Below are 24,136 nucleotides of genomic sequence, written 5' to 3' on the forward strand. Positions count from 1 at the left end.
ACTCCCCAAATGACAGGCGTTTAATTCTGCATTTTTTTGCAGTTAAATTTTTGAATTAAAGGGAGTGTCAGCCAAAACCCAAGAGTGCATTGAACTGGGACTCTGACTGGTCCAATGAGGTCACTAACAGATGAACTGATTCGTGGGAGCCCCTCTAGGTGTGTGTTCTGTATTCCCAGTTACAATAATTACCACTACAGAGCTAAATATGTTTCTCACACAGCTGACCACACTCAGATGCAATGCCTTACATCAGCCTAGCAGAAACTTTGCCCAGAAAAGCACTGAGAAAAATCCTCATAGAATGGTTTGGGTTGGAAGAGACCTTAAAGATCCTCCCTGCCATGGGTAGGAACACCTCCCACTAACCCAGGTTGCTCAGAGCCCCATCCAACGCAGCCTTGAACACTGCCAGGGACAAGGCATCCACAGCTTCTGGGCACCCTGTTCCAGTGCCTCCCCACCCTCACAGTAAAGAATTTCTTCCTAATATCTAATCCAAAGTGCTCTCTGTCTGAAATCAACCACAGCTTTCACGTATGTCCAGGGGTATTTAAATGACTTTGTGTTTACAATCTGATAAACTGCAGATCCTGCAGAGGCACTGGATGGATGCAATTTGCTCACTAGTATCTAAAAAATACAATAAATACACTGAAGAGCTACTAGTTTTCTTATTTACTACAATCCTTATGTTCCACAATACACAAGAAAAATGAGTTTGTGGATAAGCAAGCAGTCTAGAAAGCAGACAAATTGTATCTGACCCTGCACAATGACTCAAGACACCCTTGTAAAATAAAAAGACATTTACAGATAATAAAATGTACTTTAACTCATATTTTTAAGTCCTCCAATAAAATGTTCCTAAATTCAATTAAAGTATTGATTTTTCTGAAGATAAGCATCAACAGTTATTGACAGTGAATACAGAATGGGTTTTTTTCTAATTTACGTAGTCAGTTAGGCAAATGATGTAGGTGCTGAGAACCTCAAAACTACCTGTATGTGTGTCTTTATATCTCCCAGTGCCTCACATTTTACATACTTTTATACAAATATATATTCTAAAATATATAAAACATGAAATACCTGTTTAAATTATAGGCAACATATTATATATATATATATATGCCAGTTTGAATTACTTGCAACAAATTGACTCATTTGCCTACCATGTTGCAATCACTCCAAAAAGCAGGTGAAAACACTACCATTTTCCAGACGCTCATTAGAACACAAACAGGCATTTTCCCTATCTACAAAATTTATGTACTCGTCACTACAGTGTAATTTATACTCCAAGGAACCAATACACAGCTCTATGTGCCCAGATTTCTGTGCTGTAGGAAGTGAGGCATTTTTGAACCACAGCACTGAGAACTGCAGTTGGCTTCCATGCTCTGTTACCACCCAAGGTTCAGAAGGAGAGTACTGCAAAGCCTGTGCCCTTACCTCGACTCCAGTGGCCCTTGGTTTGCTATGGGCCTGATCTTTTTCCTGATAACAGGCAGTTTGGTGGTGTCAATCACTTTGGTGTCTCCGTTGCTGTAAGTGAATTCCAGGGTCCCATTCCATTCTCCCTGTGCCTTGCACACAATGGTGTTCGTTGGATTGTGCTTCACTTCGGCTGTAACCCTGATTCAAGGGGCAAGGAAAAAAAGACCACAGAAATAACTGGTACCATTTATTATCAGTACACGAAAGCACTACCTTGCTAAGGGTACAAGCAGCTTTCTACCTCTACAAATCAATTATTCAAGCAAAGTAGTGATGCTGTCTCCAAAAAATACAGACTCATCCCAGGAAAGCTCTTCTAACACAGCAATAGCTTTGGGATGACATTCTAGTGAAGTACAGCAGTAAGCCAACTTAAAACTCTGATACTCCAACCCAGAGCCAAATGGTGACCTCAGCAGCCTGAAAAACAATCCCTGACATTCATGTGACATTTTCAATACATGACACTTTCACACCTGAACATAATGCTGTCAGAGACCCATGTCAAAGACTCGGGCTATCTTTGTTTTCTTCTTTAGCTCTGCAAGTTCACTTCTCAGCTGCTGAGAGGCAATGACTAAAGCCACCTCAGCAGTCAAAGAACTGAGTGAGCAAAACAGGCAGGTAGGACTGGAAAACCAAAATGCAGAGAGAAGTTTTGTGTGTATCTATGAGCATGCACAAGTGTGCTTTAGAAAGTAATCTGTAAACTCAATTAAGCTTTTTAATTACTAAAGTAATATAGCACAACTTCCCCAAATTTTCACTCAGCCTGATGGCGCCAATTTTTAATCCACAACTTTTAGAGAAAAACCCTGTCAAAACAGCCCCATGTGGACATGTGCCTGAACACAACATTGAAATGGGAAGAATAGTTACACCATCTGAAAACAGAGGTAACCATGCAAAAACACAGTCTCCTCTGAACAAGAAAGGGGTCTGATGTTAATGACTGGGACATCAACTTGATCATGGAAGCAAGACAGGAGGCTGTCTTGCACAGCACCTCTTTGCGCACTTGGTGAAGGGGAACCAAAGAAGGTAAATAACATTCCCACCATCTGGAATTTCAGTGCAGAGTTGGGAGTTCCCAGTAGGGAGCTACCGCTATGGGCAGGGACACTTTTGCTTCTCTCCTCTTTTCGGGAGCTCCACCTGGAACACCAGTTCATCTACAAGACTCACACAGAAGCAGCAGCTGGTATAGCAGAAATATTGCCTTTCCCACATGCATTTTTCTGATCCTGCACTTAACAGCAACTTCTACAAGCAACAAAGGCTGGAGAGATACACTCATTTTATTTTAATGAGAGAAATACATCCAATTTAGTTAAACAACATAATATGTATTGCTACAATAAACTGCCCTAAAGCTTTAAGTCATCTCCAGCACTAATAGGAAAAGAACTTCAGCTATCTGTCTATAGAATACTGCAACAGAAGAACTAAACAGATGCCCAAGAGTCCTTTCCCTGAAATCCAGCAGCAGGTAAAAGAGATTAAGACAGTAATTCCCATACCTGTGGACCTTCCCTCCATAGAAGGGCTTGGTGTGGAACGTGACTGTGGCAGAATAGCCTGTTCTGGCACAATTGATGTTGACTTTCCCTCCAAGCTCCACCCACGGGATGGTAAGGATTGAGCGAGCATAGGCACTGGGCAGGGTGAAGACATACTCTTCCTCATGTTCCAGCAAGTGAAGAACACCTACACAGGAAGAGGTGAAAGTGAGGTAATAAAAGGTTCACTGATAAGATCTGATGGTCACTGACCAATTACCACCATCAAAATGCACATCCACGGAGAGCACAATGTGCAGCTCTCCTTGAAGGAGGGCACTGTCTGCTAAGAAAGAAACTCTGCTCTCTGGAACAAGTTTCTTCCAACAAGCATTTTCAAAAGTACCCAATTTGACTGTGTAACCTGGGCTCCTGCATGGTACCAAACAACTTTTCAGAAAATCTGACTGGATTCCTTACTTTGTATTACTGTTAAAAGGTGGAAAAACATAAAATGCCCATGCAAAAACCCATACTGAAAATTCAGATGCTCCCTCAGTGTCGTATCATAATCTCCCTCCAGAAAAAATATGGGCATGGCCAAAGGACTCTTCACTTCTCCACTCAGTTAGAAACAGCCACATCCTCCACTAATTTCCTCTTGATGCCTTAGTTGGTAGGAGTGAAAGGCTCTGAGTCTCCATGGGTACAACTAGGAAACACAGCATCTAGAAATCTCCCATTAAATTTGCTCCTTAATTTCCAAATGCCTGGTTTCTCACACAGGCTCTGAAAAAACCTTGCATCATCAAAGAGGGGCCCAGCAGGGCCACTGCTCTACTACCACTGAGTCCAATGTCTCTACCAGGCAGCAAAAATTACTGATAATTCCATCTCATTCTGTAAAGGTTCCTCCACCCTCAGCAGTATGAGACTGTAACTAAAAACAACACACAACAGCAGCAGTTTTTCAACATTACTTGGAAGTTGCACAAAGAAAGTTGCTTTCCTGATCAAACCTTTGCAGCTTCCCCCTGGGGCTACAGATACAACTCTATCCCCATAAAAACTGTAGTTTGGTCTTCAGGATAACAGGACATAAGACCAGGAAAAGAGCACCATAAACCTTGCACGCAGAATTAGATCATGCCAAATGTCTGCAGTGTATTTTTTATCAGAGTTTTATAGTCTTTTGTGTCCCATTTACTAAATGCCTAAAGGCAAAAATGACAGCTTTGAAAATATTTTTTCACAACAGGGACTGAAAATAACCCATCACAGGAAGCATTCAGAACCCAGAAATATTTGAAAAAAAAAAAAAAGCAGGAAAGTTATTTTGACATAGTAATAGTATCTGTTTAGAAACAAGATGAGCTTGAGCCCATTTGCCTTCACCCTGGGGCAGGCAGGGGAAGAACACACTGTTAGTGGTATTGATTAATCTATCTGTTTAAGGGAATAATGACACTACTTTTTCAAAGTGATCTCAGATTTAATGATGAAAAAGCATTAAATAGGAACACAACACCACTGCTGCCAATATGAAAATATGCCTTTAATGCTGCATGAAAACACAAACTTAAAAACACACTCAAAATTTAAAAGCACAGAGCTGTAACAGAACCACGATCTTGAATTCTGGCTCAAGATAAGAAAACTAAAGGCAGGCACAGGAAGCTCTGCAATTTTACACTTCTGTCTTCTGAAACTATTTCACAGGAAAACATTGGCAAACCAGAACAGCTTCATGCAGTTGCTCTCAGAACTTCTGCAACCTCAGCCTGCCAGCAGTGACACAGCCAGCATCTCCACTCCAGCAAGTCTGACACAAGGAGCTGGGAGTGCAAAAGCACAGAGAAAAGTCATGTCTTTAAAAGGACTTTTAACCATTTCGTCTTGGCAAGTTACAAGTTCCCCGTGTCATGTGCTGAACCTTCACCAGCAGGGAAAGGCCAGGAGGACACAACTGGAACACACACACACATTTTGCCTCAAGCTTCCTCGGCTCCACACCTGCAGAGAAGTCCAAGCTGAACACACTGCAGGAATGCTGAACTACCCAACTCATCCTGGACATGCAGCCAGGAAGAACTTTTACTCAAAAAATGACTCTGGTTATCAAACTCATTAAATGGATGCTATACTAACATTAAGTTAATAAAGAACAATTGTAGAATCATAGAACAACCTGTGTTGAAAGGGACCTTAAAGACCAGCAAGTTCCAACCCCTCTGCCATAGGCAGGGACACCTTCCACTAGACCAGGCTGCTCAGAGCTCTATCCAGCCTGGCCTTGAACACTGCCGGGGATGGGGCATCCACAATTTCTCTGGGCAACCTGTTCCAGCGCCACACCACCCCCACAGTAAAGATTTTTTTACTAATACCTAACCTAAACCTACTCTCTTCCATTTTAAAGCCATTTCCCCTTTTCCTGTCGCTACATGCCCTTGTAAAAAGTCTCTCTCCATCTGCCATCCTCCTCTGACCATCACTGTATGTGCCCACGTGAGAGGAAACTGGTAAGATAAACACAATTTCCTTTTGGGTGAGTACAGGTTTGCTCTTGTCCCCCGATGGGATCAATAGCTTTTTTCTCCCTACTTGAGTGGGAGGGACTTGGAGCTGCAATGCTGCCAAGCACATTTAAAAAGGAGAGCAAACAGCAGCAGTGACCTTCAATGTAAATATTTAACCACTACAGCAGGTTAGATATTAAAAACTGAACCCGGCTCTCTTGGCAATATTTTTAGCACTTGGTAGAATATTTTCTGAATTCCTTGAACACCTGAATAAATACATTTTTTAATGAAATGCTATCTCACTCGAAGCATGACTCCAGCTCCATAATTATAGTCTAAAAGAGATTAAAGGGCAGATCTGAAATACCCACAACTTGGTAATACTTTTGGTATTAACCTGTTTTGCATTCCACCGTTTGCGGAGCCCACATGCAAAATCTCGTTTAAGTGAAGCACCACAAATATTGTGGCTGCACCACCACATCTGAACAGAGACCTGTGCTTCTTTAGGGGAGAGGAAGTCAAAAATTACACTGAGATTCAATATTTGTAACAGGTACCCCAATTTGAATTAACACCCTACCCTGCCAAGTGTCAATCTTGAGAAATTAAAAACCAATTAACTGAAAGCTAACACTTACTTTACAATTTAACATCTGCTTGAAAGTATCATTACATTGCAACTGATCTTTAAAAACAACTGCTGGAAAACACACAGACCATTTTTCTTCCCTTGCTTCCCTACTCTAAGGGATGATCCATGTTTAGTTTAAAAATGGCTATAAGTAAATACCCGTGAAAAGTTGTATTTTCCCATTTTAGTTTTTTCCTCTCACATTAAAGCATTCTTTCGAAAACTCCCAATTCCTTTAAAAAAAAAATCTGAAGTATTTATAGGCAACAATTACATATGGAAGAATGCACCAGACCAGTACTCTGGGAGGAACAGTGGATTTAGTAATCTAGTTTATTAGAAAAAAAGCTACACAGAAGGGTGAATTTTTTATAAACAAGTTCAGAATATTGAAATTCCTCCTTGAAATGTCCTCAACACCATTTACTCCTCCTTTTTACTACAGCAATATATTCAGAGTCACACCCCATCCACGACTCCTCAGCCTGCATTAAAGGAAGTGACAGTCCTGGCATATCGTTTGCCCAGTTTGACTCTTACATGTCCCTCACTGATGGTGCAGCTTTGTGAATTGATTTCCCAGTAATACATATTGACAAAAAACCCCAGAGGAGGCTCTGGATCAATAAGCTGCAGGAGAGGCATGTGGGATTTAATGCTTCCCACTGCCCGCACGGAGATCAATCTGAACAGCAAACGGCACGTGGGACACAGGGGGCCTAGGGCAGTTTCCTTGTTTAAGAAGCTCTTCACCCTGCCTGTGTTACTCCTAACACAGACAGAGGAGTAAGTTATGTGTGGGATGAGCCCCACACAGGTGTTGTGCATCACCAACTGCCCAGATCCGCACAGGAAAACAGGAGATGCCAGAACCGGGCTCTTATTATCTCAAACCTTCCAGCCAGCTGTGTTGCACTGCTCATTTTTCAAAGACTGGAGCCATTTGCTAAATTAAGTAATGAGTGCCATGCTACAGGAAAACTGTTCTAAAAACACTGGGCTAAAAAATATTAACACAAAAATGAGTACCTAGGGAAATATTTAGGTAGCTCTAATTGCATGGAGCAATCAAGCTTTGGGACTGGTAAATTGAAAAGTCACTAATTTCTCAGTACTAGAAATTATAGACCTGTACATCTGTTAATACCTCCACATACAGGTATTCTAACAGAAGGAAAAAAAAAAGAGAAGACAAAAACATTCCTTGCTTTCTTTTAAACTTACCCTAGAAAGAGCACTGAACCTTTTACCCACCCATCAAATCCCTTCAAGTTGATTTTCAATTTAGAAAAATAATTTTTGGAAGTCCACACCTCGCTACTTTTTAAAACATTTAAAATAGCAGAAGTGAAAACACCAGACATAACTAGCCACTTAACAATACAGAGCAATCCATTTAAATGCTCCCTACAAAATTAACCCATAAATCAAAGATGACACTTTTTGTTGGATTTTGCTGCTCTGGACCAAAATCCAAGAGCAGAAAAGGAACAGGCACAGCTGACACTGAGGTGTGCTCACCACAGCATCCTTACCCTATAACCAGTATCCGTTTGAAGATTCTATGGACCACATAAAAAAACATTAAATATTTACACTGGCTTTCCCATCCTTTGCAAATTTAAATCTTAATGTGATCCTATTCATTACAGCTTCATTTCCCCCCTCACTCTTTCATTAGTACATAATTAACACTAACCAGAATGAGGGGCTGCATATGAAACATAAGTTCTTTTATGCAAAATACTCTTTTCTATTCAGGGTGGCTTTCTCAAGAGGAAACTCAGTGCTGACTACTCTGAAGAATGGAGGTTTTGTTATACAGCAAAGAAAAAGTTGCAACATTTCATCAGCAAGCCAGATTTAGACCCCTCATAACCAGAGATAAAGAAAGGCTAGCACATAAAACAGCTCCTCACATGGATTCCCAGCAATGCTCTCCCATTTGTTCTGCATCTCTGCAACTGATTCTTACTTGGAATCAACAAACAAAAACCACCAACAGAAAAAAAAAATCTTAGTCACTTTGAGGTGCAACATACACAAAAAGTTACACCACTGAGATACTGAGCTGTACCCTTTGTGTGCCAAGACCATACCATCCTTAAATCCCCTAATTCTTTAAATTCCTTTATAAGCCTTTGTACTTCCATGACATTCTATGTCAGCTTCTAATAAAAAGCAACATGTTCTGTATATCTAAGGACTTTCTATAAAAATATGATTCAAAGCCCCCACGGACACATTACCATTACCATATTCCTTACACACCACAGCTCCAAAAATTCAGTACTACTTTATTTCTGCAAATAGACAACTGCAGTAGAAAAAGCTTCACTGAACTGTTGGAAGGACACACACAAAATTGCTCAGTAGAGAGCAACGTTTCAAAACGCACCACAGCTGCTTGTATTCAACATGAGGCCACAGTGAAGTTTCTGGTCATCATCACAGAATCATAACAACGGCCTGTGTTGGAAGGGACCTTAAAAATCATCTTGTTCCAAACCCTCTGCTGTGGGCAGGGACACTTTTCACTACACCAGGTTGCTCAGAGCCCCATCTGACCTGGCCTTGAAAACTTCCAGGGATGGGGCATCCACAGCTTCTCTGGGCAACCGGGTCAAACAGAGCTGTTCTGATGTATCTGACTTGAACAAGATGGTCACTCACTACCACTAAATTATCAAAAACATTACAGTTCTCTGATGCTCTGTTTGGAAGGATTCTTCTTCTCTCTTGTATATTGATACTAATCAATATACTGATTTAATCTGTAGTATAATGAAACTAATATTGAACCAACACCACGATTATTTAACACAAGTCTCCAAATGGACACAGGTATATCAGAGGTATCAAGAAAACTGTCTTTCAAGTAACATGATGCCACACATGTAAAATCAGTAAGGATTTTACAAAAAGCCAAAGGCCTCCCACATGTACGTAATTTAACTCCAGCAAGAGGCAAGAAAGGACTGAATGCTCATAATAAGGGGAAATCTAAAAAAATGCACAGTAGTAAAAAAACCCCACAACAATCAAAACCCAGAGATTTTGATGATCTATGAGATGTTACTTTGTCCCTCATCAAAAGCAGGATCACTGATACTTCATTCCCAAGAAACTCACTTAATCTGCTTTTAACAGTTTAAAGTAAGATTATACAACCTTACTAGCCAACCTTGGTGTGTGAAAGTTTCTCCAAGGAGCTAACTTTAGTTTCTACCTACCTTAAGTAGCTTCAGATGCCTTCTGACTAACAGCTCCTTTCCACAGCCTAACTCACTAACTCTGCCAGACTAATTCACCCCCAATGAAATGTTGCAACTCCAAAATGTCCCTAAACGCAAGGAAAAAATCTCCAAATTATATTTCACACTAAAAAATTGTTAGGCCCTGCATTACTGGGCATGTAAATATAGACTTAGGTTTCCCACACTTAGTCCAGCAGCTCCTTTTTTTCGGTTCAGCAATCTACTCCCTGGTACTCACGCTGACCTCAATCTACTACAGAATTTATACTTCTGCAGCACGTAAGAAAGAAGTATCTGCAGTAGATTCTAATTTTTCCACAGTTTGACAAATCCACACACCATCTTAATCAGGAAGACTTCCCTGGACCTAAAATAAATAAACAAAGAAATTAAAGAAAGTGCAGTTTCAAGTGGAGGCACTGCACTGCAAAGCCAGCATTTTAAACTGAGGCTGTCAGGCTTAAGCTGGCTGTTTTCAGATGATGGAAAAGCCTCAGTGGTACAACTTCTTGCTGCCATTGCCAGTCCTCAACAGGCAACAGAAATGCTTGGGCTGCACTGGAATGTCTCCATCACTTCCCAGAAATGCTGTCACCGTGAAGGTCCCTGCTTTTGCTCTGCTTACATGAACAAAAAATGAATGGTAACTATGAATGGGTGAACCCAGACCTCCTCCCAGGACGCCCATCATAAGGGCAGCAGAAAACCTTGGAATAAAAGAGTTTGCGACTGCAGATGTTCCCCAAAGCCTGCCTCCCCTCCTGGGATATCTTCAGGATCATGAAAAAAAGAAAGAGTATAGGGAAGAAATTATTCTCACAAGCACACATTAAACAATCCTTGGGGTGAGTAAGCAGTTAATTCTAAGACCCTTTCTCTCTCAAAACCAGGACACATCAGGACTTTGAAGTCTTAAATAATCCCCACAGTAGACACCCCCAATCCCAGGGAACTGTGTGCGCTAGCAGCAAAAGAAAGAAATTTCCCTACTCCTACATAATCATAAGTGACTTTGTGTTTAATTTTATTTCCATTAAATACTTCCCTTCACTGAGCAAAAGAGTACTAGAAATTAACATGTACCAGAAAAATGCAGAATGTTAAGCCAATGACTCAGGCTGGCAGTACTACAGGCAGGAGACAGACAGAAAGACCAATTTCCCTTCTGACACTCCCTTCCCAACTTCCTCAACTCTGTATTCAAAGAGAAACACCTAAGTCATAGGAAGAAGGAAACAGACGTGCTAAGATAGACTTTATCACAAGGACATCAAAACCAGCAGTAAGGAGGTTTCATATCTCTTCTACTAAAAAGGGAATATGTTGCCATCAGAGAAGGAGCTACTGTAGTCCTTTATGCTGGTCTTTAGTTTTAAATAGTGGAAATAGCAGAATACACCTGTATTTTTTCACCATCATTATTTTGTTGCTATTAATAAGCAAAACCAAATCACTGCATTTCCCACTCCACTTTTTCACTACCTTAAATATCATAGTATTTAACATAATGGTGACAAAAAGAAGCAAGCTGTCCTCATACTTCTGAGACTACAGTCTAAAAACTAGTTAAGGCAAAACACTAAAATCCATACATAGGATGTTACCCTCAAATGGCCACAGGGAGCAAATCGCTTTTTCTCACTGCATTGTGTCAGTGACAACACTGGTACAGGTGTGTTTATTAGTTCAGATAATCCATTAAGGATTTGTTATGATTCCCCATATTTCTGAACTCAAGTTGAGCCAATGACTTATCACAATGCAGATTGCATATATATGATACAGAAAACCAGGATTTATACCTCTATATGTGACTTTATAGAAAGCTTGTGAAAATACACTAACTTTGCAAACACTACAGAAATAATGTTTCTTTGCAGAAACTATGAAAAACAAATGTCAGGCTTATGTAAAAACGCAGTTTTCCTCATTGCTTTGTTCCAGTTGTGAACACCAAATCCCATATTACTTTAAAAGTGAACAACACAAACAAAAATATACTTACAGAATATACTATCATTTGTCATTTGTTATTGTACCTTAATTATATCTGAGCTCTGGCCATATATATTAACAGACTCTCATCAATATAAGCACACATTTATATATGCAATGTGCATTTCACATTGTCTGCACAGCAAAAGGTTATACGAACCCTACAGTTTTAATTTCAAACTTCACAAAAGCAAACAGTCATAAGGTTCAAATGAAAGGTCAGAGGGAGAGCAAGCAGGGAAACATTTGGATTTCCACTGACACCCAGAAATATTAGCTCAAAAAAAGCAGAATAAAAGCACATTTCTTACCTTCACCTACCATAGAAACACCTATTGACATGCCCATGAACTTGCTTTTCGTCCATACGTGAGCGTTCACACACATTTTCTTCTCTTTGCACTCACAGTAAAAGCAAGATACTGGTGGATGATGAGACACTTGCTCAGCTACAAACCTCAGCTTGTAGCACGTGGACTGGTCCTGGCCAAGCTCCTTGGCTGAGTCCTTAGAAACCGTGGAGGCACCGTTAGTTCTGAATGCTTTCACTTTATCTTTAGGCACATCCCACGAGCAATGAAACGTTTCACCAATTATAGGGTTATAGGGCTTCTTGGCAACTGCTCCCTTTCGGCCTTCGTGAAAAGCTGTTAGATAATACTCCACAAAGCAGATAATTCTTTCCTCGGGAGTGGCTCCAGCTGCAATTGACAAAAACAGGTCTGGATGGGCCATGAAATTTGCATACATCTCCAGCAGGGATCTTTTCTCCAAAATAAATGTTGGAAGCACTACCTGTATGCAAAGCAGACAAAGGCAGATATGATTTCCCTGTGATCACACTACGGGGGGGAAAGGAGGGAGAGAACAGTTAGGACAGCTATAATTCTGACCCTGCCAAATTTCCAGATAGCATATTTTTCTCCCATGCCACAACAATTTAATTTTCTTTGCAGTGTAAATAATGAGTGAAGGAAAAAGCAGTGGCCTTGATATCCATGCACGCTACTTCCTATGTCATTATGACTTTCAAGAGCAGCTCACAAAAGGATGGGCTGTTACACTCACATGGAAATCCACCTTTTCCTCTCCTCTCAGTTAACAAAACAGCCATTGTTTTCCTTGTTTACAGGACACAAAAACATACTTTGATATAAACTAATTTACATCAAAGATCAACAAACCAAACTAATCATAACCCTCAAAAATGGGAGTGGCACGCCCTCCCAAACCACTAGAAGATGAGTATTTTATATGAACATACATATCACCAACCTCTAAGTGGTGGAGAATGGAAGGGGGACATCTATCCCTTCTGTCAAACATCTGTGTTCCATATTTCACTCCTGGGCCCCTGACTACCCCTGTATAGTATACACGGATTAGATTCCTTCCAGCTTCTAACAAACCAACCCAAGGAGATCCAACCATAATCAAATCATAACCAAATCTCAGGTCTATTTCCAAGTATAAAACCATTCCAAGGACCCTTCCCAAGAGGCTACAGGCAAGAAAACACTCCCCATTTGCCCTAGAGTGTCATCCTTTGTCATGTCCCCCCACAACTCCCAAGTCAAATCCCACGCCATCCCTAAGATCTCCGGTCTCCCCCAAGCCCATGGCACATCCCCTCAGTTCTAGATGGTACCATGTTACGGTGGTGGGCCTCTGCATGGCTTTGCTTTATTTCACACAAGTTAAAATAAAAACTGCACAAACCATTATTTTCATATCCTGGGACTAGAGAGGCTCCTGTGGGCCCAGGAAAACCCTGGGGCTGAGCACTAGGCAGTCTGCCCTGGAGGGAGCCGGCCCCAAGTGATTTGGATACAGTCTCAAGTGCCTTCTCTAGCAGATGCTGCCAAAGTCACTCACTTCACAGTAACACTTTGTTAGAAGCTTCCAGTAAAACAGCCTGAAGGGCACTGCAAGACAAACAAGGGCTACAGACCATAATTTCTCTTCCTTCTTTCTCCCTCATGCTCCTCTCTTGTGCAGGACTGTCCCAGGGGAGCTCAAAGGTTGCTCTCGCATGACCAAAAGGAACTTCTGGCACACACAAATCTATCTTATGTGAATCCAAGTGGCTCAATGATGCCAGATGCAAACCAACAGCTGTCCTCTATTACAGCAATTCTTCTGCTTTCCTCTTTAATTCTTCATTGCATTTATTTTTTCCCTTTCCCAAAAGGGTTATTTACAGCAGGCAGGGAGCCACTATGTCACAAACACATTTGCTTTCCCCCTGCTGCCCCAGCTTGCTATTCTAACTGGGAACAAAGCACAGATCAGCCCTTTCGGGTCCCAGGGATAATGAAATAGAAGCTGTCAAACTTTTATTAATCATTCAGCCCTTCTCAAAGAGAACTTGTAAACATGAACAAGAATTCCAGTCACAGCAGCTCAAACAGAGCCTCTCCACAGCAAGTCACGGAACCTCCCTGCAAAAAGAGAGAACTGCTCTGTTTGGTAACTTATCTGCTTGTTTGCTCTCTCCTTCTGTATTTTATATTTACACACACATGGTCCTTTATAGGCTAATCATTTTTACAAGTTTAGATATAAATCAAGCAAAGCTCCATCTGGAATATTCCTCTGACTCTCCTCTCTAAGCCTTGAGAACTCCACATGGTTTCTGCTACCAACCTAGAGGCCCTGAATGATGGAGGACCTTAATTTTACACAGTGTGTCAGATTATTGAGTGCTTAAGGCAGCCTACAGTCCTTATGGTGGTGTAACAGTGATGGGCTGAGAAGACTGGTTTTCAAAAGTGAAATCAAAAATTTTGGGCGAAGTGGAAAGCCAGTAAATTTTCTTATTGTTAGCTCTTTAAATAATTCCATCTTACTTGCAGCATTCTCATTGTGACCAAATATTCATTATCCAATATAATCTTTAAAAAAATGCAATTCAGCAGTTGAGATCCTCAATTCGGGATCTCATTTTCATATAAATTGTACACTAAAAGATCAGGTTATCAGAGGGGAAAGTGACAGCAAAACATATTAAAAAATCTCTCATAACTTGTCTAGAAATACCAGCAGTGCCTATCGTGAGTTCACTGCAGAGACTTGAAAGGGCAAACTCATTTGAATAAACAGCACTCTGCATCTCGTTATGTTCAAGTGCCTGCCTCTAAACACAGTGACTTTTATTAGCACAAACAGAGGAGAAGAAAACTGCAGACCATACTTCAGATGATGCAGATTTTATGGTACAACACTGAGACTGCCGTGGTTTCATCCCACTGACGTGGTCATAGAGCCTTGGTATCTCCTCCTAGATGTGTGCTTTGCTTACAGCTTCACCAACACTGCCACTAAAGGAGATGTAACGAATCACTGGACTCTTATTATGGAGTTTCAAGAATCAATTAGAACTCTGAATAAGGCCTGAACTCCAGCTCAAGTGATCTTGCTTTAAAAGCCCAACTAAGCTAGAAACTACACCCTTAATTGTGGCAGGAAAGGATCCATTCAGTAACTTAATTGTTTCCACACAAGGAAGCAGAACTATGAAATAAAAATACTTGAGTTTCAAAGCTTACACAACTGCAGTATTAAAAAATATGCTTACAAAACACTGCCTTTTACTAAATAATCTCATAGCCTCAAAGTTTCAATATGCAACACCACCACACACTAACACAGCAAAAAAACAAACAAACAAACAAACAAAAAAAAACCAAACCCCATACAATCGATTTTTTTTTTAATTTGCCTTATCTTGATTTCTGCAGAAATAAGAAAAATAGAAATAAACAAATTTGGAAGTGTACAGCATTCTTCTTGCCAGCACTGGGCTGTCATGCACTTGTGCTAGCACTCTAGCTTTTAAAGAAATGAGGTTTTCAACTCTTCTGCAGCCAGACAGAATGAAGTGCCCAGAAAAATACACTTAGGACCTATGTTCTTTATACTGGCTTTGGACAGGACTATGAATTTTTTTTAATTGCATATGGAGTCAAAACTGACTAATTATTTCCTCTGAGAGAATGTCAGCATGACAACCAATTGGACAAAAGAAACTGTCTAGAATAAATACCAAGTTGCTGGAATCTGAAGCAAAAAGCCTCCTGACTGCATTCTAAAATGCTAGAACAATCTATTCTTATTCTTTCTCAGGCTTCAGATGAAAAGAAAGCAGTTTAAGAGGCATTCTTCCATTTTCATGGAGGTTAAAAAGAAAATACTGGCTCAAAACTTGATTATAACCTCCTAGGTTTGAATTCATTTAATTAGATCTGAATGCAACTGAGAAAAATGAGCACAACTCCTTAAGAACAGATATTTATCCCCACTACTACGTACTGTGAGGAAAAACATGGGTGTCAGCACCATTCCCTACTTTTTTCAGAAATCCAACCAAGGTACCTCATGTTGAGATACCCTTCTCTCCGAGGTGTAAAAGCTTTCTTTTCACTGTCATCGGTGTCATTGTGGAAATAAAACAAGCTATTTTCATGCCACTTATATTTTAAAATTACAAGGTAAAAGTATATTGGCAAGCAAAGTAAAAACTTATGACATCGTAAACACACCACAATGTTAATTTACAACAGGCTGACATTCTGCAGAATTACTGGCAGCCCTTTTACACAGAATGGCAACCCTTTATTTTTAGCACATATTAGAACTGTGTAAGGAAGGTGAGGGATTGCAGGGGAGTGATCACGCGTCTGTACAAACTGCTAACATTAACTACAATCCATTAAATGCCAATTGCCAGCAAAGGCTGTCAGTGGGTTTTGGCACTATTTTTCACTTTTTAAAAGTCTAAAGAACAAACAACTTAGAAATTTGGTTCTTTCTCCAGCAATTCTAGTTTTAAATGAGGTTGAAAGTCATATCCCAGTCTGAAGTATCAGTTCTGTACCACATGCTACTGCTGTGAACTGCTCCCCACCCAACTCTCTCTAGCAGCTGTTGAAGCCTATTTGGCCACCACAGAGTCTGCCCTGTTCTAGCAAATCCCCACACAGATTTGATACTTCACTGCAGGTGTCCTCCTGCACAATAATTTTTACTCTTTTAACTCCTCACTAAAAGGCACAGCAGTAGGACACATTCCAGAAGTGAAGCACCTCCACAACATTAAATGCGGCTATCTTCACTGTGGGAAACTGCTGTCAGCACAGCATGGCTGACATAAGGAAAGGCCATGGCTAACATAAGGGAAAGATGCTGTTTCCTCTGATATGGAATGTGAAGGTAATGCTCATGCATCCAGAACCCAAAGCCACCAAGGGCTCAGAAAAAGCTGTTTGTTCATGTGAGTATCATGCAGCAATCCATGGCTCATGGAATGAACCAAGGCACAGGAAAATGGAAATACGTAAAAGCATCCTCTCACATCAGCAACTACTATGCCACTTCCAGTAGAAGGTGATGAGCATCAAAGGTGCTCCAAAACCTTTCAGAGGAATAATGAAAAATGGGAAGAAGTGCAGCAAACAAACCCAGATTTACCGTCACATGTCAATGGCCCTAAGGGCCTCATGTCAGTAAGCAAAGTTGATAAAAAAAGCAGCCAGCTGTCCTGTATTTTTTTTTTTTAATCCTCAAAATGGGCAGAAAAGTGATGTGCACATGTGGCATGTCTCATTAATACTTATCATATGTGTATTCGTGCATCACAGACTATGGACAGATCTAACTCTGCCATATGCCTGTTTCTCTTCTCATTTCAACATTTACCATTATCTTCAGAAACTGTGCTCTAAGAACACTATGTAAGAAATAGGATATCATGTATGTATTTACCTTCATATTTTTCTTGTACACTTCTCTTATTCACAGGAATTTCTCTTATTCACATTAACTGTGTGTCTCTAGGTTTTGCCTACTCCACCATGACAAAAAGCTGACAGTGGAAATCAGGAAAGAAAAATCTTGTTCTTTTCCAAACACAAAATGTTTTGAAGACACAAGAACCATGGATAAGAAATCTTAGTCTAGTTTGAGTATTATAGACTCAAACAGCCTTAAAAAACCAACATAGAAAAGAGGAAGAGTTAAGAAAAAGCAAGAATGTAAGAAAAACAAAACCAAAAATGAACTGTATATAACCCCAGACATACTAAAAAGTGTCAGGTATAAATTATTCAAAATGAAATGATGAAACTTTTGTTCTATTTAGAATAAAAACATTAATTTCTGTGCAGCTACTCAGCAACAGAACACAGGATTGCTCAGTCTTAAAAATGTAATTATTTTAAAACTCTGTCAATTGTTCCAGAGGCAGCAGAAAAAAATTTATTGAGAAAAGCTTATTTTGTAAGAAAGTTACAGTTTTTGATTAATATGTAAGACCAAAAGAGAAGCAGATAAACTCCTCAGAATATCAAAATGCCCGTGAGAACAACTTCCTGCAAAGCTACTTCATGTGCCAGAGAAATTCTCTGGTCCTCCCAAACTTTGTATTATTTGTGGAGAGTGTCAGAATGAGCTCTTATTTGTGAAAAGTGGATTACAGTGCTTTTATTTGGGGGATTTTTAACTAGAAAACCATTGCAGAAGGAAAGGATATTCCATATATTAACAAAAATCTGCTTGATTATTTATTAAACCCCATGACAAGGTTTCTGGAATACAGACTATTCAAAAAGAAGCATTCCCTGTTTTCTTAACATCTACCTCATTTCCAAAACTCTAAGGGCTTACGGGAAAATTTCTCAGACACTGTAACTTCTTTGCTCATATCAGTTTGGATAAGCTCATGACAATACTGGTTCTAGGACTGGAAGAATGCACAGGTTAAACTGGTGAGCTGCTCAACACAGACAAGAACTGATTCACTGAAGACTGTAATTTCTTTACCATCATAGGTTTTTTTTTTGAAGCTGCCATGCAATTAAATTGAAACCAATCCACAAAGCAGTAATGTGAACATGTATGTCCTTCATCCATACAATTGCCATTACTGTTCCTCACACCCCCAGAGCACCATGAGATACTTGTGGGTTACATACACAACATATGGTTACTTTGAAAGATTTGCAAAAAAAATAAGCAAGAGTTTTGGAGGATTTTTCTTCTTTTTTCTTCCCCTCCCCCTCCATCTCTAAAATATTTAATGTGGTCACTTCATGTGAAAGCCTGCCTAGCAAGAGACAGCAGTCCACAGCTCTCTGGGACCACACTTCTATAAAGAGGAAAACTTCCCTGTCCACAGGGACAAAATGCACTCACAAGAACCAGGCGTGCACACACACACACAGAAAGATGAGAAGAAGAAACACTAATGAGCAAATATAAGAGAAATACCGTGTTCATACCCTGGTAAGGTCCATGCCAAGTTTGAGCTGAGAGATGAGATGGAGAATTACACTACGTTGATCATCCATGACTCCTAAATCCTCCTCTTCATTATCTTCAGTATCCGTCATTTCATCTTCAACTAGGATCAACTCAGAAGCTGAATGCTGAAATGAAAAGAAACGTCACCATCTGGACAAAAATATACAGAATAGGAATTTTTCCCCCACTGTATATGTTTAAAAATGGAGCTGTCTCAATGGAACTGAAGACAGCCTCTGTTAAAATCAAGAAAAGATACAAATTCAAAATAAATAAAAAATGCAGTGATGGGTTCATAAAGCATTTTGATCCTTTTCTCAGAATGAGAGTACTGAGTATGGGATGCTAATTTGCACATTCTCCTCTCATATTTATATTGCAGTGATGCCTGATAAAACTCACAGCATATTTAAGTAATAAGTCATCTTTTCATTAAATAGAAGTACACAGTTGAGAAGGAGTCTTCAAGTTTGTTTCACAAATCTCTCCAGCAAATATTCATGTCATACATAGATGCTGCATGACCCGATTTCACACAATTTTTTTTTTCCTTTCTCTATCCTATTTCAAAGTCAGATAGTTTGGAAAGTCAAGATATTAACTAAAGATAAAAAGATAACTATAATTAAAGAACACACCTCTGCAAAAAACCCAAAGACATTAGATTTTGGGAAATAGACCCAAGCCATAACTCTTTATGATTATTGCAACACTTCACCACCTCACAGCACAATGCCAGTGCTGCTGAGTTTCCAAAAATACAAGCTGAATATCAATAGACAGGCACCATGCCAGTCCCTTCAAGAGGAACTTTACAGCAAAAAGGATAATGACTTGTGATATTTTATTCTTCCTCAGGGTTTACAGTGTATTACTAACAATAATCCAAACAGGTGGTAGCTACTTTGTTCAATCCATTGAAACCACTCTGCAAGCCTTCCAGATATGCATTCAAGCAAGCTTTTTGTACTTCAAGGGTAAAAAAATTGGGTTATGTAGATGAAAAATTACAGCCCAGCATGTCATTATTGCCCAAAGATTCTGTGCTGTAAATGAGACAACACTCCCTGCAAAAGTTAGCATGCTTTCATGTTAAATTGCATTTCTGCAGAAACAGCTAGTTCATTACATAAAACAAGAAATTCTTCATCTCACTGTGGAAGCCTACGCAACTGAAAAGTTTCACTAAAACCAGCTGATATCCAGAATTAGGTTTCAAAGGAGTATTTCTGCATGATCACATTAGAGACCCCTCAGGTGAACTGCAGAAAGGGGAGTTTCTTTGAAATTCAGGTACTACAGAGGTTTCCAAGGTTTGAATAAAGTACTTTCTCTTTTTTTCTTAAATTACATAGATGTTTAGGTAGCTATTCCTAAAAGAATAGCTATTTGGTGAAACCCAAGGACATCAGCAAGACACTTTACAGTTGCTTTATTTAGAAAGTAGAATACGTAGATTACATAAAACAGGATCTGGTGAGCTGTAACCTCAACAGCTTGGAGCTTTTCAAAAGGACAAAACCACACTTTCTTCTTCCCACTCCCTCAGAAAATAAAAGGAGAGAATGATAAGCCCTTTTCTCCTAAAATGCACAGCATTATTATCCAACCAACGCTTCACTGACAAGTTCAATTAACATAAACCCTGACAACCTCACACAAAATTATCAGTCAGGGAGGCATAAAGCACCGAAGCCCAGCTCAGTTGTACAGGCTACGATTCTTTGGAGGGAGCACAGAAAGAGCAGTATCAGAACTTACAGGAGATGCTTCCACAGGAGGCTTCCCTTTGATCCAGCTTGACCTCATTGAGAGCACTGAGCTACAGAATAGGCTCTGCTGCTTCTGTTACTGCCATGAACCGAGCTTGCGGCAAACAAGCTCCAGCAGGAATTAAGAGCGCTACAAAAAAAGCAAGGGAACCTCCCCTCCTCACTCCCACCCCCTCTTTTTTTTTCCTTTTTTTTTTTTTTTTTCTTTTTTTTTTTTTTTTTTGCTATCTGAGGGCTTGGAGAGTGTGCACCGGATGGCAATCTGCTCCTTGCATTTCCAGTCACATGGCACTGAGATCAGTGAGCTTAACTGCACGCAGCTCCAACTGGGAAACGGTGCTGCTGTTCCCAGAGGACATCCTGATCGGCGCTCCTCCAGGAGGGAGGGGAAGGGGCACAAATGTGTGTGAGTGTGTACAAGCGTGAGACAGAGAGAGGACAGAAAGAGAACATGCTAGCAGGTAACGCCCTTTTACATGAACATATAACAGCTGCATAGCCTTAAGTTGTTAACAGCATCAGGAAACAAATTACCCATTACCAGTCTGCAGACTAAATCATACACTAAGAATTTTCTTTTTCTCCCAAAGATTGCGTGTTCACCCAGGGCCAAAAAATCCTTTCTTTCTTTCTTTCTTGATGAAATAGGTTTTCCTTGCCTCTTAATTGTTACTAACAAAATAGCAACCAACTCAGAATATTCTGTGAAACTGCGTCTCTGCTACCCTACAAAACATCCACGGTCAGAGCAAGCCACCCAATGGACACTTTGGGCGCTCAGGAAAGCAGCATTTGCATTGCTGTAAATGAAAGCCTTTCTGCTTATCAGGGAGGATGAGTACAATGTAACACTAGAATCAGTCGTGTTTAATAAGCACACTGTGCAGACTAAAATTTAATTAACTATCCCTATTCTAAGGACTTGTGCAAGGTCACCAAAAAAAACGCAACTCTGCTATTACAGTCATCAACATACTAGTGACCTTCAGTGAATGACATGCAGACAACCGCTCTTTTCTCACTTCCCAAGGAAAAGAATTTAAGGAAGCAGTTTACAATTTTTGTTACAGGAACTGAAGGACAGTCATCTTCAGCAAGCAATATCCTTTCTGTATTTCACTCTCTCCTCATTAGCTGTTCTAGGTAACTATTAAATAGCTGTTTAGGAGCACATAAACTAACTTTAACACATATTTCTGTAACTAACCCATATTTCTTTAACTAACACATATTTCTCTAACCAACCTGTAAGCACCACACAATGTGAGTGGACACACAGTCACAAAATACAAAGTTAGTATATCTTTAAAGTGTCATAGAAGTCCAGCCATCCTTTAATTCTTTTTCTTTCCATGAAAATAGCATGCAGTTTAGTAGTATCCAGTGTGTAAGCATTCAGCAGAATGCAAAAGATTATGTTGAGTGATTATCCTTTAACAGCAGCTTTTCTGAATTATCAGACACAAGACTTTTTTTTACCTCCTCCTGTAAAATGTAACTGCAAAACTGACCTAGGAAAGCAGCGACCTGCTCCACTCCTGTGTGGTCAGAGCATAATGTAAAAGCTATTGAGCTGTGCACTGCCCAGCCTGGGAACAAATACAGCTGTGCACAGCACAGCCTGGCTTACGTGCTGACCCTGAGAAATCCAATACTGAACCAGTTACAAACAACCACAAAAAAGGGGCGTATATTTAAAATCACTTTAATCAAAATCAGTTTCCAATACTGGGCTGAAGCACCAGCATTTTTCAGAAAAATCTGAAGAGAAAATAAAATATAACTTCTAAAAATCCCACAAAGAGATGCACTTCTAAGTTGAAATGCCAAAGACATGAAAATACACACCGGCAGAGAGCTATTTTAAACAGGTCACCTCATTAGAACTAGGATCGATTAATTTAGAGAGGTCATCTGCTGGGATACAAAACGGATGTTCTAGTCAGCAGTCTCCACCAGAAAACATGCTGATTCTTTTTTAACAGATGAAATCTGTAAGGGAAAGAAATTGCTTCTGAAGGAAACATTCTGCATTTTAAAAAAATGCCTTTAGGAAAAAGACACTTTGACGAGCCTGGGATAGAATCAGAGTCAAAAGCTACACTTCTGTGAAAGGGCAAATGTGCCTCCGTCCTTCTAAAGCTTCTTCCACAAGTTAATTTTTCAAATTAACTGCTGTGCTGGAAATTAACTGTTAGGTAATTAATACAGATACACAGCTCAGAGCTTCATTTTCCAACGTATTTCACAAACCATTTCATGCAACAACGCTGTCAAGAATGACCTGGGTCTCATCTTGTTTAATTTGTTGGAGGGGAAGAACGGAACATAGAGAATCACAGCCTCATTTAGGCTGGAACAGACCTCTTGAGGTCTTCTTGTCCCACACCCTGCTCAAGCAGGCACACGTAGAACCAGGTGCCCAGGACCATGTCCAGCTAAGTTTTGATTATCTCCAAGGATGGAGACTCCGCAACTTCTCTGGGCAACCCATGCCAGCGTTCAACTCTCTCTCCACGGCAAAAGTGCATTTTCTGATGTTCAGATTGACTTTCATGTGCCCACTGCCTCTTGTTCTGTCACTGGGCCTCGTACCACTGATCACAACCCTCTGGCCTGGATTGCTCAGGCTTAAATCCACCTCACTGCCCACTTACCTAATCCATACCCTGTCAGCTTGTCCGTAAGGATGTTAGGGAAGAAAGGGTCAAAAACCTTACCAACATTAAAGCAAACAACATCCACTGCTCTCTCCAAAAGCACCAAGCTAGTCACTTCGTTGTAGAGGGTTATCATGTTGGTTAAGCGTGATTTTCCCTTTGTAAATCCATTATGACTAGTCCTAATTTCCCTCTTGTCCTTTATATGTTTGGAGATACTTTCCAGGGTCAGTTGCTCCACCACCTTCCCAGGGACCAAGGAGAGGCTGACAAACCTGCAGCTCCCCAGATGCTACCAGAGCATCCAGAGATGTTCCTTCTTGCCCTTTTTAAAAAAATTAATGACATTCACTTTCCTCTAGTCTTCATGAACCTCTCCCAAACTCCATAACCTGTTAGAGACCCTGGAGCTATACATATATGCAGCTTAGGTGCTGCCTAACTTGTTCCCCTTCCACCAAGGGTCAGTCTCCCTCCAGACTTTCCCTCTGATCCCAAAAATCTGTTACCAGTAAAAGCCAAGGTAAAGAAGGCATAGCATAACTCAGTCTTTTCTCCACCACAGTAGTAAGCAGAGACCATGTATATCCTGACAGGGACGCACTGAGGACCTCATATTCTTCATATAATTACAAAAAAATACTCTAAGAACCTTCATTTAGGCATGAAAACATTTTTATGTACTATAAAGTGGACCGCAGTCAGGAGCAAGAGGATGAATCTTAGGAACTTTAAACATCCAGATAAAAATGTACCGTTCTGTAATATTCCAAGAGAAGTATTCTTTAAGTCCTTCTACATTAAAAAATGCAAAAGATTGAAAAAAGTGAAAAAAACCCCACTGTATAAAACATGTCTGCATCAAGAGAAAGAGAGAATATGTTAGAAGCAATATTAAACAGAATTAGCATTTTCAGACGAGACAAGGATTGTCATAGTTCCCACAGTCCTCTAATTATCATTGGTTCTAGTACTGCACATAAAAGTCAAAGGCCTCA

The 24,136-nt window shown here is 40.1% G+C and overlaps 1 protein-coding gene across 1 annotated transcript in view; it reads right to left on the reverse strand.

The window, feature by feature from the left end:
* The window catches only part of OSBPL10 (oxysterol binding protein like 10), a 112,916-nt gene that overhangs the window by 3,944 nt on the left and 84,836 nt on the right, over positions 1 to 24,136 (reverse strand). The window contains exons 7-10 of the mRNA XM_069007381.1: positions 18,685 to 18,831; positions 11,719 to 12,202; positions 3,021 to 3,207; positions 1,456 to 1,638 (exon numbers count right to left, since the gene is read on the reverse strand). Coding sequence (XP_068863482.1) covers positions 1,456 to 1,638; positions 3,021 to 3,207; positions 11,719 to 12,202; positions 18,685 to 18,831 — 1,001 coding nt within the window. The remainder of the gene's footprint in view (positions 1 to 1,455; positions 1,639 to 3,020; positions 3,208 to 11,718; positions 12,203 to 18,684; positions 18,832 to 24,136) is intronic.

The sequence above is a fragment of the Aphelocoma coerulescens genome, chromosome 2, assembly GCF_041296385.1.
Source record: "Aphelocoma coerulescens isolate FSJ_1873_10779 chromosome 2, UR_Acoe_1.0, whole genome shotgun sequence".
Taxonomy (NCBI): domain Eukaryota; kingdom Metazoa; phylum Chordata; class Aves; order Passeriformes; family Corvidae; genus Aphelocoma; species Aphelocoma coerulescens.